This window comes from Amaranthus tricolor, chromosome 7 (assembly GCF_026212465.1).
Source record: "Amaranthus tricolor cultivar Red isolate AtriRed21 chromosome 7, ASM2621246v1, whole genome shotgun sequence".
Taxonomy (NCBI): Eukaryota; Viridiplantae; Streptophyta; class Magnoliopsida; order Caryophyllales; family Amaranthaceae; genus Amaranthus; species Amaranthus tricolor.
Window position 1 is genome coordinate 24,729,925 of NC_080053.1, and position 11,515 is coordinate 24,741,439.

Here is an 11,515-nt window from a genome sequence, read left to right on the forward strand (position 1 = left end):
GTCTTGTATGAAATCGTCTCACCATAAAACGGATCCATACAATTAGTGCATTTTTTAGTTGGTCACTTTAGGATTGTATATGATCATTTTAAGTTTATAAGTAATCACTTTAAAACTATAAAAGGGACAACTTATAAAATTTAAAACTGTATGTGATCACTTTAAGATTACAATATAAGACCGTTTCATCATGAGACCTACTTTTCTATTTGATTACTTTAAAATTATGAATCATCACTTAAAAATAGTAGATAATGGCTTTAAGATTATAAATAATCACTATAAGAAAATTAATTTTACATTGGGTCAACCGAATAAAGATTGTCTCACCGTGTGATCATTTTGTTTAAAAATTTGTATTAAGAGTATCTCTTTTGAGAATTTGTATTAAGAGTATAAATGATCATTTTGAAAAAGTAAATATATATTGAGTCAGTTCAATAGTAATGATCTCAATATGAAACTATCTCATTTAAAAATTTGTGTAAAAAATGTCACTTTTTCTGTTCTGAAATATTTGCTACATAATGACTATTAACACTTTTCATTATTTAAGCTTATTTTATGTATTACGGCTAATGTGTAAAAAAAAATATGATCAAGTGGGATCTTGTTTGAATCGTATAATCAAATACTTTTAAAATATTAACTTTTTATAATTTTTAAATGTGTATAATTCAATATATAAATGATCAAAATAAGACATTAAATTGCGTGAAAAGTCAAATGTAACAAGTATAGTAACACAGTAAAAGTATATACATACTTTCATAATTCTATTATATTTATATTTGATAATGACATTTTTCATAATACAAAACATGTCACAATCGATTATAAATCTTTCAAAATAAAAGTAAAATTGAATCTATTTAATAAAAATTTGAATTTAGTTGAAAATTGAAAGAATACGACATAAGTGGCGTATGAGTGTAAAATTTGGAATGGTAGACGAGTGTTAGGCCCGGGCGCATAAAAAAACAACTAAACATGACTAATAAAAAACGGAGTTCATAAAAACCTCCATTTATTGGACTTTTTGCCCAAAACAAGAAATTTTTGTTTCACCCCCCATTTCACGATCTCCCCTCTCCCTTAAACAAAATCAAAATCACAAGAAAAAAAAAGGGAAAACGGGAAACTGAGTTTAGGAGAGAGAAAGTGAGTGTCCCTGTGAGAGTCCAGACTCAGTGTGGGGTTCGAGGTAGGGAAGAAGAGAGTGTAGGGAGGTCCGTTTGTGGAGCTGTTACTATTCATCCTTTTTCTTTTTCATTTCCATTTTAATGGTGGTGAATTTTCAACTGTGTACTTCATTGTTTTCTTTTTCTTTCTCTCTCTAGTTTGAAGCTGGTTTTGGGTTGTTGGGTTTTTGGGTTTTTGGGTTTCTGGGTTCTGTTCTTACTGAAGAATGAAAATGGGGGTTAGTGTTAAGCTGGTTGGGTTTGCTTTTTTGGTTGGGTTTTTCTTTACTGTTGTTCATTCAGCTATTCCATCTCGTCAGAAGCTGCAAGTTCGTAAACATTTGAACCGTTTGAATAAGCCTTCTGTTAAAACTATTCTGGTAACGCTTTTCTCTCTCTACATTTTTGGAGGACGCTTTTTTTTTGGGTTGATAATTTACTTTTTCACGCTTCTAGATTTATCATTTTAGAGTATTTCTGGAGTTTTTCTATTATATTTTTTCTTTTTTTTAAGGAAATTGAACATGGGTTTTATAGCTTTCATGAAGTAGCTGTAGCTTGTAGCTGTTTTCTGTTGATTGTATGGAAATTACTGTAAAATAGAGATAGATGATAGCCTTATTTTCACTAAAATTTGTCTGTTTTTTTCTTTTAATCCTGTCTTTTGAAGATTTTCTTGTTCATTATTTGTTTCAAATACAAATGCATGCCAAAAATCAAGCTATTTCTACCGAGAATGGTGAACATAGAATTGAATCAATCTATTGCAAGAAGCAACTGTTTTGCTCATATGTATCATTGAGTTGTTTTTTTAGTTCTTTTAGCTTGCAATTTCATTTTTTTTTGGATTTAGGGTTAATCCCTTGTTTCTTTTTCCAAAATTGCAATTTTCAATTTTATTTTGTTTGTTAATAACATTCATGATAAAAAATAAGAAGGTTAAACAGTAGTTTTATGGATCTAAATTTGAAAAGGGTGTTTTGTAATGTATATGCAGAGTTCAGATGGTGATAAAATTGACTGTGTTCCCATTCATCATCAACCAGCCTTTGATCATCCTTTTCTGAAGAATCATACAATTCAGGTCTCTTCATTTCATTTCATGGAGAATCAGTCTCTTTTCTTGTATATTTGTTGTTCTATGTCAAATGTACTTTCCTTTTTCGTGCTGGAATATATCTGAGACTTTCTTTCTGGTGTGTGTGTGTCTGTTGGGGATGGTGTAGATGAGACCAAATTATCACCCAGAAGGGTTGTTTGGTGAGAGCAAGGTGAAGGTAGGCTCGAAACAGGAGCCACGAAGCAATCCGATTACTCAGCTGTGGCACGCTAATGGTAAATGTCCATCTGGGACTATCCCCATTCGGAGAACTAAGGAGGAGGATGTGCTACGGGCTAGCTCTGTTAAGAGATATGGAAGGAAGAAGCACCGCAGCTTTGCTAAACCCAGGTCTCCAGATCCCGACCTAGTCAACCAGAGCGGCCATCAGGTCATCATCTTAATCCACTCTTCTTTTCTTTGTTTAAGACAAAGGCAGGGACAGAACAAAAACTGATAAATTAGTTGAAGCCCCTATGCAATTTTTAAAAATTATGATATTTTTATAACATTTTTTATCTTTAAATACTTATCATATATACTACTTATATTAATATTAAAGGCCCCAACTTTTTGGTGCCCTGTGTCGAACATGTTGATCATGCTCAGAATCTCCACTGGACAAAGGAAGAGGAAGAAAAAGGTTTATAAGAGTATACTCCTTTAGTTCGATAAAAGAGGCTTTATCTATCTTTATTTACTTGATTCCTATTCTCTTATTCTTGATTATTATTCTCTTAATTTTCTTGATTCTTATTCTGTTTTAGCTTTCGCACTAAATATATTTTAACATTTTACAGCATGCGATTGCATATGTTGAAGGAGACAAGTACTATGGAGCAAAGGCGACCATAAACGTTTGGGAACCGAGGATTCAGCAGCCAAATGAGTTCAGTTTGTCACAAATCTGGATTTTGGGAGGTTCCTTTGGTGAAGATCTCAATAGCATTGAAGCTGGTTGGCAGGTATATGTTTTTTCATTATGATGATGATGGGATTTGCTTTGGAGCTAATGACATGACCATTGTGCACTATAGGAACAACAATTTAGTCATGTTATATGAATAGTTTCGAGTAAATTCCTTTCCCGTCAAGTCAACAATGCAATAATTCATGACCCCATTTCCATTTGATTGTATCTACAATTTTCTCTGTTAAGAATCTTTAATTAGAAATGTGTGTTCTCTTTCTGACTACTAGTCGTGTGAATGATGTGGATACAGGTTAGTCCTGATCTTTATGGGGATAACAACACCAGACTTTTCACATATTGGACGGTAAGCTTTTTCATACTAGGCATTGGCTTCTTTCGTTCTAATGAAATACCGTAAGCTTCCCTCATGTACTTGCTAGGAATATCTAAATTACGACTGTATTTTGTGATTTGATTCTTAAGAATTATAACCAGTGTAATATGATTCGTAAGGTAATTCGCCTTTTGAATTCGCAATTCGCGTAAATTGACCCTAAAATAGCCCAAAATCGACCATGATTCGTTTTTTTTGATTCATCATTCGCAAGAAGATTAGTGAATAATGTGACGGTGATTATAACTAAACAATTTTCAGAGCGATGCGTATCAAGCCACAGGATGCTACAACCTGTTATGCTCAGGATTCATACAAATCAACAGCGAGATAGCGATGGGAGCAAGCATCTCACCAGTCTCTGGGTATCGAAGTTCCCAATATGATATCAGTATTCTTGTCTGGAAGGTAAATTCCAATATCCTCACTCAATCTTATTCAATAATGAGCTTTATTTTAAAAAAATTTGAATAAATATACTTCTACTTCCTCCGCTCCACTATTCTTGCTACATTTGACTTTTTACGCAATCCATTGTGTTATTTTGATCATTTATACATTGAACTACCCACATCTAAAAATTATAAAAACTTAATCTTATGAAAGTATGCGATTCAAACAATATCGTGCTTGCCTATATTTTTCCATACACATTAGCCGCAATATATAGAATAAGCTTGAATGATGATTAAAGTCAAAAACCGTTATGTAGCGAGAATTTCAGAATTGAGGAAGTATAAGCCAAGTAGAAGTACTCCTGATAATTCTATAGCCTGAATAATTTATGTAGTATAAAAATGGAAGATACTGGCAACTTTGGCTGTCAAAAAGATACATTTCCAAGGCTTTTAGTGTTCCCTTGCATGTCTTTGAATTTAAAAATGGAAGGAAAAAAAGGTTATTTATTTACTTGAAATATTAAGATCATTGGATTCACTTGTATATAATCTTGGGTTCAAAAAGTAAATAAACAAGGACAGGTAAAGAGGGAGGGGGAAAGGGACAAGGCTGTGGTCTGTGGATCAGATGCTATGAAGTAGTATATGGAGTTGTAAGAATCTTTCGAAATGGCCTTGTGCATTAAAAAATGGGGGATATTATTAATATAACACATTAATATTTTCCCTTTGTGGGTCCCTCCCTCATACCCACCACTCTAAATTGTCCTATCTCTCTCTTGTCAATCAAGAGTGAGGACAATGAAAAGCTATTCGTATTTAACCTTTTGATCCAAAAATGAGGACAAAAGATAATCACATGTAGTGTTAACTGTGAATAATGGGCACTGCATAACAATCCAAATCTCTTTTGACTTGTATTTTGGTGAAGGAAGATGGTGGGTCTAAATGGGTGGGTAGTTGGGTGGGATGTCAAGGCCCAAAGGGAACTACCATTACCACCTTATATTGTCTTTGCTTTTCTTTTGTTATTATTAATTAATACTTTTTGTTTTGTTTGTTTCTATGTTGAGTTGTATCATTTATGATAATGCTAATCCTTTATGATACTCTTATGTCCCGTTAAGTTTGCTACATTTCGCCTATTAATCTGAGAGCTTTTAGGGTCAACAAGGAGATAATGTTCTTTTAATTTGGGATTTATACGGTGTAACATGGTGTAGGATCCAAAGGAAGGGAACTGGTGGATGCAGTTCGGAAATGACTATGTGTTAGGGTACTGGCCATCATTCTTGTTCTCGTACCTGTCTGAGAGTGCTTCAATGATAGAATGGGGAGGGGAAGTGGTAAACTCAGAAGTGGATGGACAGCATACTTCAACTCAAATGGGGAGCGGACATTTTCCCGAGGAAGGATTTGGCAAAGCAAGTTACTTCAGAAACATACAAGTTGTAGACGAGTCTAACAACCTCAAGGCTCCGAAAGATATTGGTACCTTCACAGAGCAATCCAACTGCTATGATGTTCAAACAGGGAGTAATAGCGATTGGGGTCATTTCTTTTATTACGGAGGCCCTGGTAGAAACGGAAACTGCCCGTAGCTTGCTTCTAAGAAGAAATACTGAAAAATATTAATCTTAATTAAAAAGAAAAAACGAGAAAAAAATTGAAAATAGAAGCCGAGGCAACCCAAAGGGAAATGTCCCCTTCAATCTAGAATTGATCTTGTGTGTAATAGTTCAATGTATGTCTATATGATTTGATTTACGGTGTAAGGCGGTGGCAGTAGGCGGTAGGTGGTGGTGGTGGTGGTAGTAGAGTTAGGTTTTTGGTTGTAGTAAAGTGTAAAAGTAATTTAAATTTTCAAAAAATGTGCTCTTCCATGTAAGTCAAGTGTGTATGATGGAAGAGGAATCCCTTAATGGTAGTATTATTCCTTTAATTTGATTGGATTGGTCTTTATTTTTAAATGGGATTCTTTTTGGGATACCCAATTTTTTTTTCTTTCTTTTAGTTATGGAATTGAAGGAAAGGAGAGAGATAATGGGTAATGGTGCTCATTTGTCAATAAAGTTAGCTCGACTTTACATGGTTTATTTTAAAGTTAAGATTTTGAGTGGTTATGCTTATGAGTTAATAGTTATGAGTGAATGAGTAAGGCCATGTGAATGGATGACACTGCTAGCTTTCCAGTCCTCTTGGCCCCACTGTCCTTTTGGCTTTTGCCCTCCACTTCTCCCTAGCCCTTTTTTTAATTTTCTATTCCCCCCCTTTTCTTGCCCTTTTTTCTTCAACATAAAGTTAATAGATTGTAATTTGTATAGTATCTCTTTTAATTTAATATTGAATAAGTTGTGATTTACGGCTTTAGAGTTTAGCACTTTTGCAAATTATAGTCTAAATATTTATTTTTTTTGAATTATAATCACCAAAGTATTAAAGTTTACAGGTACAGGCCAAAATACATAATTCTAACCATTTTGTTGATTGAAATTTTAGGTTAAATGGTCAGAGTTTCTGTGTTTTGGGCTGAAAATGTAAACTTTAATACTTTGGTGGTTGCAATTCGCAAAAAATAAACAATTAAGGCTGTAATTCGCAAAAAATAAACAATCGAGGCTGTAATTCGCAAAAAATAAATATTGCGGCTTTAATTCACACAAATCTTGAATTTTAAGGCTATAATTTGCAAATTATTCTTTAATATTTGATAATACGCCCTCTAATTCAAAGCAAATGTCCAATTCAGGTTTATATAAATATTAAGGTAATTAGGGGAGCACAATAAAAAAAAATTGTCTACATTTACAAATTAAAAAGGGATTACAATACAAAGATTTTCACATGAATAAATTAAGGAGGGAGCACCACAAAAAGGCGCTAGCATGTACAAATTTAGGAGACCATAACAAAAGGTGTCCATATGTGTAAAAAATCGTTATTTAAAATAAAAATAAAACAATTAAGGTGAACTGACCTAAAAGAAAACAAGATACTTGCTCAGAATTGGAGAGTATATAACATAGCTCCCTCTATTCTTAACAAATTGCAACATTTTATTTTAGTATGTGCTTTTAACTTTATAATATTTTATTTTAGGTGGTGTTTCTATTAATTTTTTATATTATTTTTCATGCATTTCTTTATACAAATTGTTAGTGTTGCAATATCGATTTATAATGCTTATTTTAGCATGCATGTCGATGTATCTAAGTATTTCTAATTGTTATCTATATATATCTTTGGATAAATTTACAATTCTATAAAACATACTTAACCCGTATGAATCGATTTGAGCATATAACCCGTTTCGGAATTGACCCAATCCAAAAATAAATTATCCTAAAATTGACCCATCCAAAGTGATTCAGATAAAAATTTGTTCGATCAACCATTTTCACAGGTTAAGTTAGAACTTATAATTTTTATTTAAAAATTTTTTATTATCGGATAAATCGATAAATTGAAAAGGAAAATTAGGTGAGAATCAAACCTATAAAGCTATGACTTAATCCAGAAAATTGTACTTGTTCTTCAACTGACTGAGATAACACCTAGTTTTCACTTACAACTTACATTTTATTGAAACAAAAACTAAACAAACAATTATCACTTCGTCGCATTTAAAATGTTATATTTTCTATTTGTAGAAATCCCAAATTATTATATTTCTAATTGTATAATATAAAAAACTTCCAATATGATAATAAATTTACAAATATGGCAAAAAGAAAAATTACATAACAGTATAATCTAAAGTTATATCACTTTTGCCTTTATTTGACTTTATTTGACCAGTTTGCCTTTTTTTACAGTTACTAACTGCGAACATCATCGAACTTGAGTTCTGGGGCTGGAGACGCTTACATTTAGAAATAAGTTGATTTTGCTCTTATTTTGTACTTTTTTTTATAATTAATCTTATCAACTTTAAATTTTCATTGTTACACGCGTGAATTGGACTGGTCTAAATTGACGGTTTCATTATGAGATCGTCTCGTCCAAGACCAGCTGTAAGATATAAACCTTGTAACATAGCTTTACCACTGGATTACAAAAATTCAATATTTATTGTCTACAGTTTTAGTTTTTAATTTGGATTTGTTTTTCTTTAGCAAGTGATTATTTCACCCACAGGCAACATGTTTTAATAAAAATATCACATCAATTTCAATCAATTATTAGAAATTAGAAAACAAATAAAAATGGGAGTTATTAAACTTCGCCACCCCTTTCTATTTTATCGCCACCCCTTTCCCCATGAAATTACGAATTTGCCCCTGATTTTTAAAAAATTACAATTTTACCAGTCCCTACAAATTTCTTATTTATAATAATAATAATAATAATAATAATAAATAATAATAATAACAACAATAATAAAATTAAAAATAATAATAATTATTCAAAAAGAAACGTAAAAATAAAAATAAAAACCAAAAATGAATCGCCAAGAACTGGGCGATTCATTTTTAATTTTTTTTTCTTTTTTTTGGAAAATTTATATTAATTTCATTTATATTATTATTATTATTATTATTATTATTATTATTATTATTATTATTATTATTATTATTATTATTGTTGTTGTTATTATTGTTATTATTATTATTATTATTATTATTATTATTATTATTATTATTATTATTGTTGTTGTTGTATTATTATTATTATTATTAACTTTTTTATATTCTTCTTTAAATTTAGTGTTTTTAAAATGATAATTGTGTTATCAAGTGCGTTTGGCTCGCGATTTTTCCTGCGACTGTCTTTTTTTTTTATTTGAATTTCGAATTATAAATAATATATTATTATATTATTATATTATTAATATATAATAATTAGTTTAATTTTATATTAATATATTATTATATTATGATAATGTAATTAATTTTGAATTTAAATAATTTATTTGAATGTTTAATTATTTATAATTTAAAAAAAATAATAATAATAACAATCACTATAATAATAATAATAACAACAACAACAATAATAATAATAATAATATAAATAAAGTTAATAATAATTTAAAAAAAAAAAAAAAATCCAACCGCAGGAAAAACCGCGAGCCAACCGGGGTTCAGTTGTGGAAAAAACCGCGACTGGACCATGGTTCAGACGCACGAAATTGTGCGACTGAACCGTGGTCCAGCTGCGGTTTTTTCCGCGACTGAACCCCGGTTGGCTTGAGGTTTTTTGTGTGACTGGGTTTTTTTTTTTTTTAATATTATTATTAATTTTATTTATATTATTATTATTATTATTATTATTATTAATATTGTTATTTTTATTGTTATTATTATTATTATTATTATTATTATTATTATTATTATTATTGTGATTGTTATTAATATTATTATTATTATTATTAAATTTTCATTTTTGTTTAAATTATTATATTTAATTTATTTTTTAAATTATTATTATTATTATTATTATTATTATTATAAATAAGAAATTTTAAGGGGATGGTAAAGTTGTAAATTTTTTAAATTTAGGGGCAAATTCGTAATTTGATTTAGGGGTGGCAATAAAATGAAAAGTATGGTAAAGTTTAAAGATTGGGATAAAAATTTGAACGAATCCTAACAAAAAGGCTAAAAGACAGGGTTGCATTGTCTTGTAATCTGTTATTGATAGTTATAAAAAGCTGACAATTTTATATGGTTAATATATTTGATAAGTTTATATATGGGAAATTTATTTTTGAAAATTTGATTTTTATCAGTTTTTTTTTAAAGGTTACATTTTTCATTTACTATTTATCTATATCTAAGAGAAACAAACCTGGTCAATATGTCACATTTTATTTTATTTTTATATTTTCTTTTCAAATAAAATCAAAATTAAAAAAGCACATTTCTTTCCTTTTCCATTCTCTTTCCTTTTAAATAAACAAAAATAATTTTTGTTCTATTTCTCTTTCCTTCCACTCTTCCTTTCCTTTATTTTTTTTTCTCTACCAAAATTATTATCCAAATATAGTATTATGATTAATGTGAGTTTTGTTTTCTCCAAATGGATTCAATTTTAATATAATTTGAGGACCATTTCTTTGGTGCTTTATACCCATCCCCTAAACGTCGCCTAAAGTCGTTGACGGTAACAATCAAAATAATTAAATATTTTCCTACAAACTGTAGTAGAGAAGTAAGGATCTTATCCAATGGAAAAAAACATACTTCCTCCGTTCTTTTAAATTCTTCCACCTTATTATAACGGATAGTTTTATAAATTCTTCCATTTTAGAATACTTTTTATTTTTAGAAAGTTTTTATCCCTTAAAACACCCCTTTTCTTTTAATGTACCCATTTTCTTTTATTTATAATTATTTTCTCTCTCATACTTTCAATACAATTATTACTCTACACTACTATTTAATTAAAATAATACCCACTACAACCAAAGATTTACTTTTTCTTAATATGTGTGAAAAATCCAAAGTGAAAGAACTTAAAAGAACGGAGGGAGTAAATTATCATTATTAAGAATTTGTAGAAAGTAACAAAGATTACTTGTTTAAAACATAATAGAAGAAAGTTTGTAAACAATAAATTAAAACAATTAATTAAGAATTTCGTAAATTTCATTAAATTATTATTAGATCATTGTATTTCTTTATTTATTTGTTTAGTAACCCAATGTGGAATTAAGGCAATTATAATTCCTATTACTTTATAAATATAAGTTATAAGTTGCGATCACACATTTATAACCTTAACACTTGAACAATCAAAACAATCATACAAGATTTAATCATAATCCTAATGCGGCACTAAGTGAAGTAACATCACTAAGAACAATCAGTTTCAATGCTACAAGGTTTTACCCATAAAGTCTATTATTTTTCCATAATTATTTAGCTCAATAGCATTCTATAATTAATTTTATTAACTACATTTTTTTAGGTTGTTCATAATTCAAACCTAAAATAGTATTTTGTAAGATCTAAATTTATTAGCTACTATAATATAAATCTATACTCCTTCCGTTCCATTGAATTTGCATCATTTTTCATTTTAATTCGTCCTACTTAATTTGCATTATTTTTATTTTTAGACTATTGCCTACCACTTTCTTTTAATTTCATCTATATATATTAAATCTCTTTCAATATTATCCATACAATTCATTTTAACACGGAGAAGAAATAGGCCTAGGCCTAGGTTAGAATCGCTGCCCTCACAATCCAAGATGCGAGACTGCTCGACTTTGAAACAGTGATCCCTTATCCATGCTCTTTTTATCAATTTAGTCCATTTATGTCCATATTTTGTGATTTATGCTTTTGGTGTAGTGCTGGTGCATTTTTCAGGTGTTTTAGGTATTTTTAAGTCCAAAAGCACTTCTACGGCATAATGGGAACCTTAGAAATGTAGAACCGGGATCTCGGAGCATAAAGTCAACAAAATGCCACAAAATGGAAAGGAGTCGAGCTAAGTCGAATGGTGGTCGACTGCGTGAGCTTGCATGTTTTTTATTCCAACACTTGGAGAAATCAAAAGAAAGTAAAGAAACTCTGCAGA

At 29.9% G+C, this 11,515-nt stretch overlaps 1 protein-coding gene across 1 annotated transcript; it reads left to right on the top strand.

Moving 5' to 3' along the window:
- The first annotated feature begins 901 nt into the window (after positions 1-901).
- LOC130817365 (uncharacterized) lies at positions 902-5,932 on the top strand. Its single transcript, XM_057683028.1, has 7 exons — positions 902-1,561; positions 2,179-2,265; positions 2,408-2,671; positions 3,081-3,245; positions 3,504-3,557; positions 3,849-3,995; positions 5,209-5,932. The coding sequence occupies exons 1-7, from the start codon at positions 1,409-1,411 to the stop codon at positions 5,584-5,586; spliced, it is 1,248 nt and encodes a 415-aa protein (XP_057539011.1). The 5' UTR covers positions 902-1,408; the 3' UTR covers positions 5,587-5,932.
- Positions 5,933-11,515: the final 5,583 nt, after the last annotated feature.

Bases quoted from the DNA above. Each gene is read 5' to 3' on its own strand.
- LOC130817365 (XM_057683028.1), top strand. From the start codon at position 1,409: ATGAAAATGGGGGTTAGTGTTAAGCTGGTTGGGTTTGCTTTTTTGGTT. The intron at 3,246-3,503 runs GTATATGTTTTT...ATGTGGATACAG, and splicing joins GCATTGAAGCTGGTTGGCAG to GTTAGTCCTGATCTTTATGG. The intron at 3,996-5,208 runs GTAAATTCCAAT...AACATGGTGTAG, and splicing joins TCAGTATTCTTGTCTGGAAG to GATCCAAAGGAAGGGAACTG.